This window comes from Lupinus angustifolius, unplaced genomic scaffold, assembly GCF_001865875.1.
Source record: "Lupinus angustifolius cultivar Tanjil unplaced genomic scaffold, LupAngTanjil_v1.0 Scaffold_17_116, whole genome shotgun sequence".
NCBI lineage: Eukaryota > Viridiplantae > Streptophyta > Magnoliopsida > Fabales > Fabaceae > Lupinus > Lupinus angustifolius.
The window spans coordinates 206-19,387 of NW_017719091.1; the positions used below are offsets into that span (position 1 = coordinate 206).

Sequence of the window (19,182 nt, forward strand, 5' to 3'; positions counted from 1 at the left end):
AAATGTGAAGTTCAATGCTGTGGCGATGTTCTTTCTGATGTAAGGAATCACAGAATGGAAGACAGGGTAATAGTCTTCCTTAGAGGGCTTAATGACTCATATGCAGGGGTCAGGTCACAAATTATGATCATGGATCCCCTGCCTAACATGAGTAAGGTGTTTGCCCTCATAATTCAGCAAGAAAGACAAATGTATGGACAAGAATTGGATTCTAAGGCAATGGCTATATCAAACAGTTGGAGAAAAGGAAGTTATTCTGGAAGAGGCCAAGGACAAGGTTCAGGAAAAGCATTTGTACCAACCAACTCTGGAAGAGGGAGCTCAAGTGGTTCAGGAAGAGGATCATGGAACAAAGGCACCAACAGCAACAAATATTGCACACATTGTAAGAAAAATGGCCACACAGTGGAAACATGCTATAAATTGCATGGATTTCCAGCCAACTTTGGAAAGAATGATAGAGTGTTCTCAGTGGTAAGCTCAAGAATGGAGGATCCAACACACACTCTAGACCAACAAACAAATCAAAGTGAACCTGTGTATGGATCGAGCAAGGATCAATATCAAAGATTGATAAGCATGCTAAGCCAGCCTAATGAAGAACCTAGGAAGATATGTCAAAATGATTCAAATAACATCACTAGTAGTGTACTATCATCCACATCCACATGCCTCAATAACAAAATATCAGGTAATTCTAAAACCATTAACTCCTATATAAATTGGATTCTGGACAGTGGTGCTACAGACCAAATAAGTTCCATCCTAGATAATTTCTCTACATATAGAGAAGTAAAACCTATAAGGGTAAGATTGCCCAATGGAAATTAGGTAATAGCAACCTTTGTTGGGACAGTTTCTCTTTTCCCAGAGATGATCATTCACAATGTCTTATATCTGCCCAACTTTGCATATAACTTAATATCTATATCTAAACTCACAACATTATCCAAATGTATGCTATTCTTTGATGTTAACCACTGTGAAATCTAGGAGAAGAAGTCCCAGAGGATGATTAGTTCAACTAAATCTACCAATGGGCTATATGTCTTTCAAGTTCCTAAACACTTACATCATATAAATTTGTCTACTAATCTTTATGCATCTATATCTGATTCAAATGTATGACACTTTAGATTAGGACATGCATCACACAATTGTATGAATAAGATAAAGAATATGTTTCCTTTTGTTGAATTCAGCAAAGATTACATATGTGATGTATGTCATCAAGCCAAACAAAAGAAGTTGCCTTTTCCTTTAAGTTGTACTCACTCATCTCATAGATTAGAGTTAATACATGTTGACATATGGGGACCCTTTCATGTCCCTTCTGTTCAAGGATATAAGTACTTCTTATCCATAATTGATGACTATAGTAGATATACTTGGGTATATCTAATGAGGTCTAAGGCAGAAACCTCTAAGACTTTGCAAGAATTTATCTTAATGATAGAGAATCAACTCAATCACAAAGTAAAGATTGTAAGGAGTGACAATGGCCCTGAATTTAACATGAAACCTTTCTATGCTAATAAGGGAATAGTTCATCAAACCACTTGCACCTATACTCCTCAATAGAATGGAATAGTTGAGAGAAAACACCAACACCTTTTGAATGTAGCTAGAGCTCTATTAATACAAAGTAGGTTGCCTAAGGTTTACTGGTCTTTTGCTTTGAAACACTCTGCTTACATAATAAATATTCTCCCTACTTCTATCATAGAGAAAAAAACTCCTCATGAAGCCTTGCTTAAGATCCAGCCTGATATGAACTCATTAAGAGTTTTTGGATGTCTTTGCTATGCTAGTACACATAGCCACTCCAGGGATAAATTTGATCCTAGATCAAGTAAATCTCTCTTCCTAGGTTACAAAGAAGGAGTTAAGGGATATGTGATTCTCAACTTGTCCAATAAAGTCATAGAGATTAGTAGAAATGTGGTGTTTTATGAAAACAATTTCCCTTACATCCCTCAAGAATCAACCAACCCTGATATCAGCAAGGCACCATGTGAACCTAACCCTCTCATCTTTGAGGACATTACTTTTTCCCCACCTAAAGATAGAGTGAATATAGAACATCATGATGAGGAGTTCAGTGACCAAACTCATAGGGAAAGTGAAAACCTAAATCTAAGAAGAAGTAACAGAGTCCCTAAGACCCCTACTTACCTGCAAGATTATCATTGTGCCTTATTAAACAGAATCAGTGTTCCTACAACCCTTACTAAGTATCCTCTATCATCTTACTTAAACTATGATAGACTCTCAGCAAAACACAAATCTAGAGTCTTGTCTATAACTACCAACATTGAGCCAAAGACTTATTCCCAAGCTATTAAATTTCCTCAATGGCAGGAGGCCATAAATAAGGAGTTGTGTTCCCTCCAAGAAAATGATACATGGACCATAAGCACCCTACCTAAGGATAAGTCTGCTATAGGATGTAAGTGGGTGTTCAAGATCAAGTATAAAGCTGATGGGAGTATTGAGAGACATAAGGCTAGATTATTTGCAAAATGGTACACCCAAACTGAAGGGATTGATTACCTATAGACATTTTCCCCTGTTGCCAAAATATCCACTGTTAGGCTTGTGCTATCTTTGGCTTCCATATACAATTGGCACATTAAACAACTAGATGTTAACAATGCTTTTCTTCATGGAGAGTTGAATGAGCAGGTCTATATGGCCATACCCCCTGGTCTCTTCCATACCCAACCAAATGAAGTTTGCAAACTTTAGAAATCCATATATGGTCTTAAACAGGCAAGTAGGCAATGGTTTGCCAAACTCTCCAATTTCCTTGTAAAAAATGGATACCATAAATCCAGGGGTGACCACTCTCTGTTCATCAAATGGACATCCAAAGACCTAATCACTGCCATATTAGTTTATGTGGATGATATCATCCTGACTAGTAACCACATAGATGAGATCAATGACCTTAAACAAATCCTAGACAAAACCTTCAAATCCAAAGATTTAGGTGATCTAAAATATTTCCTTGGTTTTGAAATTGCTAAGAGCAAAAATGGTATTTCTATGAACCAGAGAAGGTATGCATTAGAAATCCTATCTGATGCAGGGATGATTGGATGCAAATCATCATCTACCCCTATGATCCCTGGTGCTCATATGCATCAGGACAGCAGTGAACCTTTCAAAGATCCTCATGCTTATAGAAGACTAATTGGAAGACTAATATACTTGACCAACACCAGACCAGACATAACCTTTAGTGTCAATCAACTAGCCCAATTTATGGCTTTTCCTACCAATTTGCACTACACTACTGCTATGAAAGTTCTTAGATATGTTAAAGGCTCCCCTGCTCTTGGTCTGTTCTTTCCTACCAATTCTACTGTGCAGTTAAAAGCCTATAGTGATAGTGATTGGGCATCTTGCCCAGACACTAGAAGATCTGTAAGTGGATATTGCATTTACCTAGGGGATTCTTTAATCTCTTGGAAATCAAAGAAGCAGAGGACTGTTTCCAGAAGTTCCTGTGAAGCAAAATACAGGGCCCTTGCCTTAACCACTTGTGAGATAACTTGGCTTAATTATGTTTTAGAAGATTTGCAATTTAACTACTCTATGCCTACTATTCTTTACTGTGATAATCAATATGCCATCTATCTTGCTTCCAATCTTGTTTTTCATGAAAGAACCAAACATATTGAGATAGATTGCCACACCATAAGAGAGAAATGCAGCCAAGGTTTGATTAAGCTCCTACCTGTTCCTACTCATTTGCAACTTGCTGATGCCTTAACTAAGGCATTGGGACCTAGGAAGATAAAAAAATCAAGTGAAATAGGGGTAAGTAGTGATTCAAATTGTCGATTCAATCACGAGATGCTTATCAAAATTAAATGCCAATGATGATGATAATAACTTGAACATTGTTAATACTATTGTTAGTAATGATTTGAGTTTCTTGCCTAGAACTAATGTTATGATTAAGCTGATTAAGCCCATGCCAGTGGCCCTGCCCACACCAGCATCAGTCTCAGCTCTGCCCATGCCAGTGGCCCTGCCCACGCCTGCACCAGTCTCAGCGCCCATGCCAATGGCCCTGTCCACGCCAATGACCATCTCAAACACCCATCAGGCAAGAGCCATCCTGTACAGGGCTCAGGTCATTCAAGGCTCCTTCACGCACCAGGGCAGATTCAAGGCAGCATTGCACATTCAGGGCCCTTTGTCCCTAAGAACCAAGCCAACCAAGCCTTAGCCTAGGTGGCTCACTCAGGCCACGACCCAGGCCAAGCATCAGTTAGGCAGTGCCAAAGATCAATTGATCAGAAAAGGCATAAGCTCAATAGGCCCATTTCTTGTGATCCAAGTTATTGCTTTATTCATGTATTTTGTCATATTTAGCATGTGCTAATTAAGTTAGTTTTGTTAGTTGTTCTGTTATTTCAAGTTGTTAATAGATTCTTCTTCCTATAAATAATTAAGAAGAATCAAGTTTGAAAATTCATTCAATCAATTAATAAAAGAAGTGTTAAAGTTCTTATTTCTTCTTCATCTTCATTTTTTCTTTTAGCTCTTCTTCATACAAGAAGAAGTTTCTCTTGCAATTCTTCTTTTCTTTGAGACACTACACATAACTCTAGTTAATTGTGTCCCCAAGCATAAGGAACACCAAAAAGAGGAACACAAATTACTTATTGGTATCCCCAAGTATATCCACATTTTGTGTCCCGATTAATTAAAAAATATCAATTAATAAAAAGATAAATTTTGAGGGAAATAAGCATGCTGAGAGTGAGAATAACCAAGAAAGATATAAGGAAGAGATATGGCCTGAAGTTTGGTATGACTATAAGATCATAGCCAAGGAAAACATAGGCAACCAAAAGAGTGCAGCTTATGATAATCAAGTGCTCTTTTAAATAGCACTCCAAGTGGAGATTGCATCTTTATCCTTACTCAAAAAAGCTGAGAGAATATTATTGGTAGTACCAAAAAAATAATCAATGAAATATTAGTGTAGTGGTGTAAGACGTCATTAAATCTTAGATAAGTCATATGGTCAAAACTTCAATTTATATGAGCAACTTATTGGTAATGGGGATAATCATGCACTCCGAAAATGATTAATTTCTTATCTTAAAATGAGATAAGAAAATTAAATATTTTTTATTATACCAAAAAATGTTATGAAGTAAAAATTCAAGTTCTAAAAAAATTAAATAATTCAGTTTCAAAATATACATGTCAATATATATTTTTTTGATAAATGGAAATTTTATTAATACTAGAACAAAATTACAACCATGATCTAATAAATAAGACACATGGATAGGAAAGAAACCCAACATGAGACCTATGGAAACATCAATTACCCTCTAAACAAATAGAAGTCTTAACAATAATAATTCAAACACAAACTTGGATTAGAGACCCATTTGAAATAAAAATGCGCCTTTGTGTTTTCCTTTGATTGATAACCAAGACTTGAACTTCATTTCCTTCACAAACTCCTCCAACTAAACTAATTTTTTTCATTCAATGCCAACCATCCGGAAAAGAAAACAAATGTCTTTCAAAATAGTACCCTTAACTCGTAAGAAATGTTGTAAATAATGAAATTTACCGGTTGAAGTCAACACCACCATAATCCCCAACCAACCATATAGATCCTGCCAAAACTGATAAGAAAAATGGTAAGAGAAGAAAATATGGTCCGTCGTTTTTGGATGTTCTTGACATCAGGCACATAAAAGACTCTCATCTGACAAATGTTTTTTTTCCACTCAAAAGACTCTCTTCTGTTTGTGATTAGTCCCTTGGGCTTGTTTATATGGGTAGACATTTGTTGTCCCAAAATAATGTATAACTTCATGTATTGTTACTTATAATTGGTTAGAAAAATGATTAATTATTAAAAATTTAATATAAATACATTTTTTCAATCAATCATAATCAATGTCACATGGAGTGACACATTATGGAACAACATATATGCTCCCTATTTATAAGTTGGATAGAGGAAAAAAGAGAAATAAAAAGTTTATAGTACTTTTCTCTAGCAATAGATAGAGAAATGCTAGGTAAAATAAAAAAGAGAAATAAAAAGTTTATAGTACTTTTCTCCAGCAATAGATAGAGAAATGCCAGGTAAAATAAAATAACTATTATATTATTCTACTTATACTTATAAAATTAAAATAATATTTTTAACCTTAAAATTAGTGTAAAAATAATAGAGTATGCTGCTCAAAACTTTATAATCATCTGACATCATTGAAACAGGTAACTTGAGGCTTAAAAACCCAATTATTTATGTTCTATTCTCAGGCTTCTGATTTTATTACAGGTAAACATGATGAGAGAGTAAAGAGAGAACTACAGCTGGTTCTTCCTTCCTGAACTGGATCATACCACGTGTACGGCAATGATGTTCTCTCACGTTCCGATCGTGCGTAGCACCATCTGATAACTTTTCCGAAAACCACTACACAAAAACCCTTCATATTCACCCTCCACAACTTTCTCAGATCTCGCCGTATTCCCCGTCCGTACAATCTCCGATTCATACCTTTCCGCTTTCTAAGTTTTTCTACACTGTCGCTCTTGTTTTCCATTCCCCGCTACAGTAACATGTAATTTTTTACATTGCATAAAGTTTCCATTTTTTTTGTTTAATTTTTAGTTGAAGTTGATTTTTGTGTGTTTATTTACTGACAGGGAAATTGAGTTGGTAGAAGGAGAGTGTAGCATCTAAAAGTGATTCTTATGAACTTAATTGCAAGTTTCACTGTTCCTTTATTTGTAGTAGACAGAACAGTATAGCTGGAATTGTCTTATTAAGTTTGAAGTTAAGAACAGAAATGGTAAGTTTTCGTGGTCCATTGACCAAAAATGGAATGCTACCACATATAATTTTGTTTTTTTGAGTTTGAAGTGGGTCATGGGTTTTAAATGTATTATCCGGTACGGTATGTGGTTCACTTGGTTACGCAGTTCATCACACTTTAACGATGAACCATATGTGTGGTACGCGGTATGGTGAATTTGGTATGTAGGTTAAATGAGATGATTATGCAACCATGGTTTTAAATGTGACTACTTGAGAGGACAATGGTAGTTGGACAATGAGTTATTTGAGTTTATTGTTGCATGTAGAGTTGTATTTTGTGTTACAGGTAACCATTAAGATTATTTGCATTTATTTTGGTTATTGGAAAGAATAAGTGCAAAGATAGGTTAAATTAGGAACATGTGTATAATTGTTAATAAATTTACTGATATATTCTGGGTAAAGAACTTGGTTGAGGACAAGGTGTTTCCTGAATCTTTTGTTTGCATAATTCAGTAAACATTAATTACCAAGTGGTCCTTACTTTGTCGTTTGGAAGATATGTACATGTCATTTTGATATACATAACCTATGATTATGATTATTCTGCCTAAATTTGTTCTGTTTATGATTTCCCTCTTTAGTAACAATTATCTGTGTATGGAATTTATGATTGAATGTACGGCTACTCGATTAGGAAAGTTGGTTGAAATGACTATATTTGGCATGCATGTCTATCATGTTTACTTTTAAGCCAGATGAGAGTGTTTTAATTGGTATTTTTTCATCACGTGGATACATTTTAGGCTCTGATTCATTTCAGTACATTACTCATAATTTAACCGCAGAGCTTCTAATGATTTACGGGTTTAAGAGTTACCAGTATATTGATTTTCATGGTTTTTAATGGCACTGTTATTGTATGAATTTTTCCACTATTGGTGGTAAGGTGCATGTACTAAAGTATATTTTATCTGGAGCATAGATTTAGTGTTAGCATTTTTCTCTTTGGAATTCTTTGGTAAGGGCTTATTTCTGAAGATTTTTTGTGACAGCCTTTCCACAACCAAGCATTTTGGATGGCAAAGAGTTCTGAGTGTTTGGATGATGGTGACATGACTCATGACAATTCTTCTAGAAATGTGTCCAAGCGTGCTCATCAGTGGTCCATGGATGGCCCTGAAGTGGATCTGTTTCCGAATAAGAAGCATGAAGTGGAAGCCCCAAACAATTTATTACCAGAAATTCCCAGCTCCAGTATTTCTTCATGGGGAAATCCCTCAAGTTTTCACTCTTTGACTGGTCATTTTACTCAACAATTGTTTGATTTAGATGCAGCAACTATGAACTTTGAAGACAGAAACATTTCCTCTGTTACCATAGATAATAAGTTGTGTGCGGAAAGAAAGGATAACATGGATCCCTTTGGAGGTGATTCCTTGTTTGGTTTATCCATGTCTAATACATTGCAATATCCTCAACCAGATTTTAATTATGATGGAATCAGAAAAGTTAAAGTTATTGAGGTGAATGAATCTGAGAATGTCGTGTCTGTTCCTACAAATAATCCCTATGTTAGGGAAGTTAGCAGCACTCTGTCAAATCCTCAAGAATACACTGAGGGCGATAATTCAATATCAACATGTCTTTCCTACAACAATGGGGATGCCAATATAATATCTATGGATGACACTTACGGAAGGACGGATAGCAATTTGATGTCAATGGGTCAATCTTATAACAAGGGAAACGACAGGTTATCTATTCATCAAACGTACAAAGAGATTTGTAATACAATATCAATGGATCAGGGATTCAGCAAGGTCGATAGTAATGTGATACCTATTGCCCCATCTTACAACAAGGATGATGGCAATTCCATGTCAAGAGATCACGTATTCACTAAGGTTGACAATGGGACCATATCGATGGGTCACACCTACTGCAATGAGGGAAATAATATGCCATTTATTTCTCATCCTTATAACAAAGGAGAGAGCACTATCATATCCTTCGGTGGATGTGACGATGATACAATTCCATCTGACTTGTTCATTTCCGGCTATGAACTGTTGATGGGTCAAGCACCTTCACATAACTCAGAAGCTGTGAATTTGAATGAGTTGGTTAGTTCTAATTCTAACTTGCTTTCAAGTGCAGCACATGCATCTGCATCTGAAAATGTTACCAACAGAAAAGGGGAGCTAAAAATGTCCAAGAAAGCTACTTCGAACAACTTCCCTTCAAATGTCAGAAGTTTGCTATCCACTGGTATGCTGGATGGTGTCACCGTAAAGTATAAGGCTTGGTCGCGGGAGGTAAAATTTAGTATTCATGAGTTCATCTTTCTCAGTAGCTTATCTTTCATCACATGTATGGTTCTTCCTATGATTATTAGAAGGAACTTCGAGGTGTTATAAAAGGTGCTGGGTATTTATGCAGCTGTGAGACGTGTAATTTTTCCAAGGTAAGTTCGCTAAACCTTGATCATATTTGAAAATCCTTATTGAGCCAATATGATCTCTCCTACTAATATTACGTTTGCCAGGTTATTAATGCATACGAGTTTGAAAGGCATGCTGGTTGCAAGACAAAACACCCCAATAATCATATTTACTTTGACAATGGGAAAACTATATATGGGGTTGTACAAGAGCTAAGGAGCACTCCTCAGAATATGTTATTTGAAGTTATTCAGACAATAACTGGTTCTCCTATCAACCAGAAATCCTTCAGTATTTGGAAAGGTAATTTATCTTGTTCAATTCCTATTTTTGTTCAGTTGAATATTTCTGTGATCTGTTTTGTTGATACAAAATGCTTATTCTTCCCTTCTCATTTTGTAACTTCTTCATCTTCTACAGAATCCTTTATGGCTGCTGCACTTGAACTTCAGCGCATTTGTCGAAAAGATGAAGTGAATCAATTGTTATAAAGGAGCAATTTAAGAAAGGGTTATCCTTCTTGGGTTTATAGGATTGATGTTTCTATTCACATTTTGCTGATTGATTGCAAAAACTAACTTGAGTTTTGAATCCTTCTCCCATTTGAAGACAAGTCAAGCTGGGTGAAAAGTAGAAGGCAACTTTGCAAACAAAATGGAATATTTGTATTTGCAAATTGGGTGTATGAGTGTATCATAGCAGTTAGTAAATTTCATGAACGGAAATTGATGTCAAATCCAACAAAAACTTAAGTTCATCAGTTCATGTTCTTATTCATGGATTTTTACAAAAAAATGCGCAGCAAGGGATATTGATTGCAAAAATGGGTTTTATTAATAGTTGGAGATTTTTTTCTAAAAAATAACAATATCAATATCAAATTGGGGTGTAATGGCCATCAAATCGGTCTTGCTTCTTTCAACAAAGATTTTTTTTTCGTACACCTACTATATACTTATTATTTGCTATGTGGGGTGAAAGATTATTATTTGCTAGATCTATCGTAAGTTTTGTTTTTAAGAATTATTTTGTTCCTATTTGATTATTATTATCAAAGTTTAAGACAATATCAATTATATAATTAATTGATTATCATTATTATACAGTAAAGAAATAATAGTGGAATTATATTCTTGTCATCATTATCATAGCTTCCATTCTTTTGGTATTTTTCCTTTGTTTTCATCAAAGTTTGTTTTGTCCTCTCTATATTCTATTTGGTGGCAATTCTGCCACCTTTTTGTGTTTGTTTTGGCTCGTTCCACATTATCTTAAATTAATTTGTCCTATCAATAATAAATAGTCACATCCTTAATAAAATAAACTGAAAAATTAGTTATTATAATTTAATGAAGTGCTTCTTATTGGTTACAACGATTATTCTACAAAAAACACTAGACCCATTCATGGCCAAAGTTGAAGAAAACTGGGGCTCATCTTCCTGATTCTCGAAGCTCGGGGCACCAAATTAAAATGCAAAGTCTCTTCCAATACATCATGAAGCTTTAGCTTTATGAAATTGAAAGTAATGGTTACACCTCATTATATTATTCATTATTCATTTTGATTACTTTTTTGAAGAGTCAAATTAAAAAATGAATGATGAATAATGCAATGATAATATATAAAACACATACAATATAGTATATACATTTTTTTCTCTTAAATTAAAATAATGGAATGAAGTACTATGAATGCAGGTATGGTGTCCAAGAAGTTTTTCTATAATTGTGGACATTGTGATGTTTTTCTATAATTGTTGACATTGTGATGTTTTTTTTAGATATTCTCATCCAAAAGGATAAGGAAGCAAGAACTAATCTTTTTTTAGGTATATTGTTGCTTATTCTGCTTACAGGAATCAAACTTTTAATATTTTAGTTAGCAGTATTTACACTATTAAATTAACACCTTTATTGTTGTGAATATTATGATGTGTATCGGAAAATAAACGTTGCAACTTTTTCAACCGTTGTGTTATGCATATGTAATGAATTTTATGATATATAATATGAGTAATTATGTGTTATCAGAATCAATGTAATGTCTTTTGAAGATGTATTGCAACTTATGAAATGTGTATATAACTCATATGCCTTATTCGATGGAATTTTTTTTTTGGGTTTCTAACATGTATCCTCATACTTGAGATAATCATGTTCGAGTTGAGAATATCTATAAGTATGTGAGGACCTTGCTTAAGGGGAATTAAATATGTACCAATTGAACCAATTAGAATAGAAACTCTCAAAATCACTCACCTAATTCTTCAACTTCTTCATTCTTCCTTTCTTTCATTCTGCAGTCTCACTTTTCTTCTTCATTTTATCTTCTCTATGTTCTAACACTTATGGTACAAATCTTATTAAATCATAGTATCATGCCTTGAAAGTTGAAACCGTTGTCAAATTTAAATATTCCAAAGTCTAAATAGGCCATGAGTAGGAAATATTTCTGCCTAGTATGTCCCAACACCAATCAAAGTCTAAATAGGCCATGAGTTGTGGTTTAATTTTCTCATCTTGATGAGGGAAAATAATGCCAAAGTCTAGAGTACCTTTCATGTATCTTAAAAGTCTCTTGGTTATAAGCATATGTGAGTGTTTTGGGTTGCTCATAAATCTGCTAATCACCCCTACATTGTAGGAAATCTCAAGTCTTGTATGACATAAGTAGCTTAAGCTTCCTACAATCTGCCTGAATATAGTTCCATCAATAACATCCTCTTCTTCACAATTTCCTTGTTTCAAGTTCGTCTAAACTGGTGTCTTAGTGGGATTGTAGCTTATCATCTTGAATTTGTTCAAGACTTACAGCAAATACTTTCTTTGGTGCATGAACAACCATCTCTTTGTGTGTTGAAATTCTAGACCAAAGAAGTAAGATAGTCTTCCTGAGTCTGTCATTTTAAATTCACTCTTTAGGTTTCCCTTTAGTTCTTCAATTCCCTTGGAGTTGTTCCCTGTCACCAGCAGATAATCTACATATAGACAAATGAAGAGGTCATCCTTATTATGGTTTGTTGACTTGATGTACACACCATACTCTACTGTGCATTTCTAGAAACTAGACTTAAATAGGAACTGATATATCCTTTTGTTTCATGCTCTATGTGTCTGCTTCAATCCATATAGTGCCTTCTTTAGTCTAAATACCTTCAGTTCATTCCCTTTATTGATAAAACCAGGTGGTTGTGAGACATACACCACTTCCTCTAATGGGCCATTGAGGAAAGCGAACTTTACATCCAATCCATAAGCTCCAATTCTTCCAGCTAGGAAGAGCTACAATGAGCCTTATTGTTTCTAACCTAGCCACTGGTGCAAAGACCTCAGAATAATCCAACCCTTCTTTCTGCGTGAACTCTTTAGCAACAATCCTTGCTTTATGTTTAACTATAGTGCCATCATGTTTCAATTTTACCTTGAAGATCCACTTGACATTAATTGGTTTCTTATACGATGGCAAATCCACCAGTTCCCAAGTGTTGTTCTTCTCTATAGACTTGATTGCATCTTGCATAGCTGCACTCCAAGTACTATTGGTTATTGCTTCTTTAAGCCTTGCTTTATGTTTAGCTATAGTGCCATCAGGTTTCAATTTTACCTTGAAGATCCACTTGGCATTAATTGATTTCTTATGTAATGGCAAATCCACCGGTTCCCAAGTGTTGTTCTTCTCTATAGACTTGATTTCATCTTGCATAGCTACACTCAAAGTACTATTGGTTATTGCTTATTTAAGGCTAGTAGGCTCTACATTAGCAAACAGAGCCATATGTTGAACCATGTCATCTTCTTGATTTATTGCATCATTAGGACTCAACACATAGTCTGTAGCCATGTAGGAGAATTTCTTGCCCTTGACGACCTATTTCTTCCTGGTTGAGATAATGTGTTTGTGTCCAATCTCCTCTCATCTACCTTTACAACATCATCAAGTTCCCAATCAATGTGTAACCTTGCCAAAGGGGTAGGATTTTCCCTTAGCCCTTTCCATGAGTTTAGCTCATCAAAGTATACATACCCGTTGAACGTTACTTGCTTTGTCTCAGGGTTGTATAATTTATAGGAGCCTGTGGAATTGTAGCCTAATGAGATCATTGCTCTAGCCTTATTGTCAAACTTCTTTCTCTTCTGATCTGGTATATGCCTAGAGCATAGAGATCCAAAAATTCTCAAGTGCTTTACAGATGGTTTTACTCCTGAACATGCTTCTTTAGGAACTTGACCATTGAGTCTCTTAGTTGGACACCTATTTAGTATATATGCAGTAGAGGTTGTTGCTGTTTCTCCCCAATATTCATGTGGAAGTTCCTTGCCTTTTAGCATGCTCCTAGCCATATTCAAGATGGTTCTATTTCTTCTTTCTACAATTCCATTATGATGAGGTGTGTAGGGAGCTGTTACCTCATGAACAATCCCTTGAGATTTGCAAAACTCTTCAAATTCTCCTAAGTTGAACTTTCTACCACCATATGTTCTTAGAACCTTTATGCACTTCTCTGATTTCTTTTCTACCAATGCTTTAAACTATTTGAATACAGAGAATGTATCACTTTTGACCTTTAGCAAATACAACCTAATTTCCTGCTCAATTCATCTATGAAGGTAATGAAGTATTTACTTCTTCCCAAGGAAGGTATGTCAAAAGTACCACACACATCAGAGTATACCACATGTAGAAGCTCTTTTGCTCTAAAGGGAGTATAGGCACTAAAGGAGGACCTGAGTTACTTGTTGACTTGGCAATTGTCATACACTTTGCTTAGAGTTTGAATTGATGGTAATCCTATTACCATATCCTATCAATTCAGTTAGAGTACTAATATACTATTATGGTGGTTCAACCAGTGGTTCACTATTCAACTGTATACCGGTAAAGTTAGATATTCATATATTTTATACTAATATTAATATTGAAAAATCAATAAAAAAAGATAATAACTATTTTTATTTATACCACTTATTAAAATGTGTATTGTAGACCATATTTTAGATGTATAAAAAATGTAGTAGTTGTGTGTTTGATCATCCATACAAATATTTTGGTAAAAAAATCATTTTCATTAAAAAATTAAATGAAAGTCGATATGACCGGTACAATTCAATTGAAAACCGGCCAATATGACCGGTTTTTACTAGTATAATTGCATGACCATTATAAATGGTGAATCATAGCGATATTAAGACCGATTCACCAGCCATCACGAACCAATTTTGGTACTAGTGATATAAACTACTATCTTCCTACCAAAAGGATTCCTTCAACAATATTATCCTTTTTATCAAAGGATTCTTTCAAAAGTTTCAATAAGGATTGATATAACATTTTGTGTCATGATTGAGCACAAAACAAATGCATAATTACACAATATAATATCTTTGACCTCACCTATATTGTTGCTTTTCAAAGGTATCATAGGTAAATTTAAATACTGAGATTTTTTTTTAAAAATGTTTGTAAAAAACACTTTAAAAAAACACATTTTTAAAAAGATTTTTAAAAACACTTTAAAAATGTTTTTTAAATTGATTTTTAAAAATACTTTATTAGATAATAAATTTTAAAAAGATTTTTTTCGTACAAAAAATGTTTTAGTTCAAATTTAAAAAAATGGATTGGATATCCATCCAATCCATTAAAATCAATATATGGATGGAATGGATGGATTTGAATCTATTAGATACGGGTGAATTAGATAGTTTAAAAATGTGATTTTTATGGATTTATATAGATTGATGGATGGTTTTCCATCCATCCATTATAATCCACATCCAAATCCATCCAATTGCCACCCCTGCCATGAAGCCTCTAATAAAGATGTGGCACATAGACACTAAGTTTCAATGGTTTTCAGACCTACTTGGAAAGTTCTGTTTTGTGCCAAAGGGACCTTTAGTATCAGCTTGTTTGCAACATCAAATATCTTCAAGACTTTTTGATGCATTTGCATAGAAAAATCCTTTTCTATGAATTATCCAATGCTGAGAAGATTGCTCTTCATGTTTGGAACATATAACACATTAGAAATCAAAGCATTCCTATCATCTCTTCTGCTGATTAATACATCACGTGTCCCTTCTACTTGAATCAATCTACTATCAGCGAACCTTACAGTACACTTTCTTTGCTCATCAAATTTCACTAACCAATTTCTAATTCTAGTCATATGGTTTGAGCACCCTGAGTCTATACACCATGTGTCCATATTGCTTGGCTCACTGTTAGTAACCATCATCAACAACATAGGTTCATCTTCAAACCTTTATGTGCTTTCCTTCTTGCCCAAATAAGCCTCATTGTGATGTTTGCCTCAATTCTCATTTTGACATGAGGGTGCTTGGCATTCACTACTAAAATGTCCAATTTTGTCACAATCGAAGCATTTTAGTTTCTTCCTATCCCCCTCTTTTGGTTATTCTACAATCTTTGGTAGTCTCTGTTAGGTATCACTGATATAATACACCTAGAAGGGGGGTTGAATAGGTATCGTGGTTCCCAAAATGGTGATGATGGTGTCATATACGCCAATATGCAGATAATCAATGATCCTCGAAATGAATATAGCGTAGGGCAGCAACTTGGATTGCAAGGTAGAGACATTATACATGACCTTCAGGATCTCCTCAGGCCAATTAATCATAATATTTTTCTTAACAACATACATGAATTTCAAATCATTCACAATAGGTTGTGCATGATTTGTGTTCCTCTGAACTAAAATGTAAGCTATCATATAGTGAAGCAATCTATTCTCTAAAGATAACGAACCGACTTTTTTTAGTTCTCCTTGGATATACATTTGGGGACCTCTCAAACAAGATTTGTAAACCTCAACAGCATCGAAATCCTTAAGCCATTCACAATCACCTAGGCTAGCCCCATTAGTGGATAAGCCACCCACATTCATAAAGATATCACTATCTATCTCAAATAAATTTCCAGAAACCATGGACTAATACTTGCCATCCTTATATCGAAAATTGGCATAAAATTCTCTAATTAGAGCAGGATACAGATTTCCCATTAATTCCAGAAACATGACAGCTCCCTGAGCTTGCATACCTTGCGGAAATTCAAAATTTTGTTCCGCCATCCCGGTTAGATCAGCTTACCTTATGTAGGTTGGTTTCCTTCCCTGAAACTTTGACAACCGAGTCTCCTGAAGTATGAGAAAGTAGTAGGGATCTCCACGGTCGTGCCTCACACTCAGATTTGAAGATGAAGCAGTAGGAGGCCTAAAAGTGCGTTGAGCAGTTGTCTTGAACCTCTTCAAACGTCATATTTCCATTTTTGTGTGAAAACTGTGAGTGTATGAGAGGAGAAGAAGGATAAGGGAGGGAACCTAAGCTTAGGGTTTGGAATTGGGAATGGGGTTTCTTGGAAGATTTGAGAGAAAGTGGGATGAAATAAGGTGCAATATGGGTATAGGTGAGGTTTAATTCTTCTCTTAAGCTAAGAATATGAATTTTGTTGTTGCTTCTGAGAGTTAGAGAGAAAGGGGGAAGAAAAGGTTTGAAAAAATGGCAAAAACGCTATTTCTAATTTATCTGCTGCCATTAATCGACTAAGAGTTGTATTTAATCGATCAGTCATAGTTAAAATTCCAAATTTTCAGAGAAATGAGTCCAGGTGATCGATTAAATTAGGACGTTAATCGATTAAATTTCGTGAAAAATAAAATATTTGCTACTAGAACTCATTTTAATCGATTAAGAATTATTGTTAATCGATTAACTGGCATTAGATTTGTAGAAACAAGAGGTTTTTGAGTTTTAAAAACATGCAAAGATTTCTAACATATATCAAGCAAATTTTTAATCAAACTCGCATACATATAGAATTTATCATGCTAGATCATGAGTTATATTAGGACATTTAACATGCGAAGCAAATAATAAAGTTTTAGACGATTTTAATCAAGATAATTTTCATCAAGGATTCCAAGTTCTCTTTGAAGAAAATAGAAAGTATCTCGTGATAGGGGCTTGGTGAAAATATCAGCCAATTACTTAGTAGTTCAATAAATTCAAGCACACAATTGCCATTTTTTACATGGTCACGCAAGAAATGATGTCTAATTTCTATATGCTTGGTTCTCGAATGCAAAACGAGATTCTTGGATAGGTTTATGGCACTTGTATTATCATATTTTATAGGGATCTTTTCAAGATTAAGTCCAAAGTCCTTAATTTGTTGCTTCATCTATAGGATTTGAGAACAACACACACCGACAACAATGTATTTCGCTTCAGCGGTGGACAAAGCAACATACGCTTGCTTTTTACTATGTCATGCAACTAAGGAACTGCCTAGTAAATGACAAGTCCCACTAGTGCTCTTTCGATCCAACTTATATCCCGCAAAATCGGAATCGAAATATTCTACCAAGGATAATGAGGCATCCTTAGGATACCATAATCTCATATTAGTTGTTCCTTATAAATATCTCATGATGTGTTTAACAACAGTATAATGTGAATCTTTAGGCAATGCTTGCAATCTAGCACACATATAAACACTAAACATAATATCGGGGCGGCTCGCAGTTAACTATAATAATGAGTCGATAATCCCTCTATACTTGGTTACCTCGATTGGTTTTCTCTTTTCATCTTTGTCTAGATAGTAACCGGACGCCATAGGTGTTGAAGCTTCTTTACACTTTTCCATGTCGAACTTTTTTCAGTAACTCCTTGCAGTATTTCGATTGATGAATGAAGATGCCACTTTCCATTTGTTTGATTTGTAGCCTAAGGAAGAAGGTCAACTCACCCATCATCGACATCTCAAATTCTCCCTACATTATCTCCTAAAATTCTTTATAAAGAATGTCATTAGTAGATCGGAAAATTATATCATCAACATATATTTGAACTAATAATACATGATAATCTAATCTACAGATAAAGAGGATAGTATCAACCATACCCCTTATGAAGCCTTTTTCCAAAAGGAAAGAGCTCAATCTATCATACCAAGCTCTAGGAGCTTGTTTCAGGCCATAAATGACCTTCTTGAGCTTATATACATGGTTCGGATATTTATTCAAAGCCGGGAGGTTGATCAACATATACCTCCTTTTGAATGTATCCATTCAAGAAGGCGTTCTTTACATCCATTTGAAATAGCTTAAAGTTCATAATCGATGCAAAGGATAGAAGCATCCTAATGGCCTCTAATCTGGCTACAGGAGCGTAGGTCTCATCATAATTGATGTCTTCCTCCTGGTTGTAGCCTTTGGCCACTAAGTGTGCTTTATTTCTTATGATCAAGTCAGATTCATCTAATTTGTGACAAAAGACCCATCTACTACCAATCACTGGATGTTCTTTAGGTTTAGGGACCAAGTCTCATACGTTATTACGCTCGAAATGGTTTAGCTCTTCTTGCATAGCTATACCCCACTGCACATCCTCAATGGCATCATCGATAGTCTTTGGCTCTATTTGAGATACAAAAGCAACAAAGTTATAAAAATTACGTAAAGAGCTACGGGTTACCACCCCCATAGTTATATCACCTATAACTTTGTCGAGTGAATGATCCTTCTTGGTTCTCCATGCGATCGGCAGATCCTGATGCTCATCATCAGAAAATACCTTTATCTTCTCTTTTGGAGAAGATTCGTCAAAAATGACATGCACAGACTCTTCTACTTGCATTGAATATTTATTAAAGACTCGATAAGCTTTATTATGCAATGAATACCCTAAAAATATATCATCATCAGCTTTTGAGTCAAATTTCCCTAAAGCTCTTTTTCCATAACTTAAGATAAAGCATTTACAACCAAAAGCATGAAAATGAACAATATTAGGTTTTCGGCCTTTTAAAAGTTCATAAGGAGTTTTTTGAAAAACTAGGCCTCAAGAGCATACGATTTATCACATAGCAAGTTGTATGCACTGCATCAGCCCA

General features: G+C 34.9%; 1 protein-coding gene across 2 annotated transcripts; it reads left to right on the forward strand.

The window, feature by feature from the left end:
* The first annotated feature begins 3,033 nt into the window (after positions 1-3,033).
* Positions 3,034-10,022, forward strand: LOC109338096. Of its 2 annotated transcripts, XM_019575233.1 has the most exons (6): positions 6,316-6,617; positions 6,703-6,848; positions 7,870-9,132; positions 9,213-9,281; positions 9,363-9,561; positions 9,679-10,022. In XM_019575233.1, the coding sequence occupies exons 2-6, from the start codon at positions 6,846-6,848 to the stop codon at positions 9,747-9,749; spliced, it is 1,605 nt and encodes a 534-aa protein (XP_019430778.1). In that variant the 5' UTR covers positions 6,316-6,617; positions 6,703-6,845; the 3' UTR covers positions 9,750-10,022. The 2 variants fall into 2 exon arrangements, with proteins under 2 accessions (XP_019430779.1, XP_019430778.1); XM_019575234.1 differs by lacking the exons at positions 6,316-6,617; positions 6,703-6,848 and adding an exon at positions 3,034-3,040.
* The last annotated feature ends 9,160 nt before the right edge of the window (positions 10,023-19,182 follow it).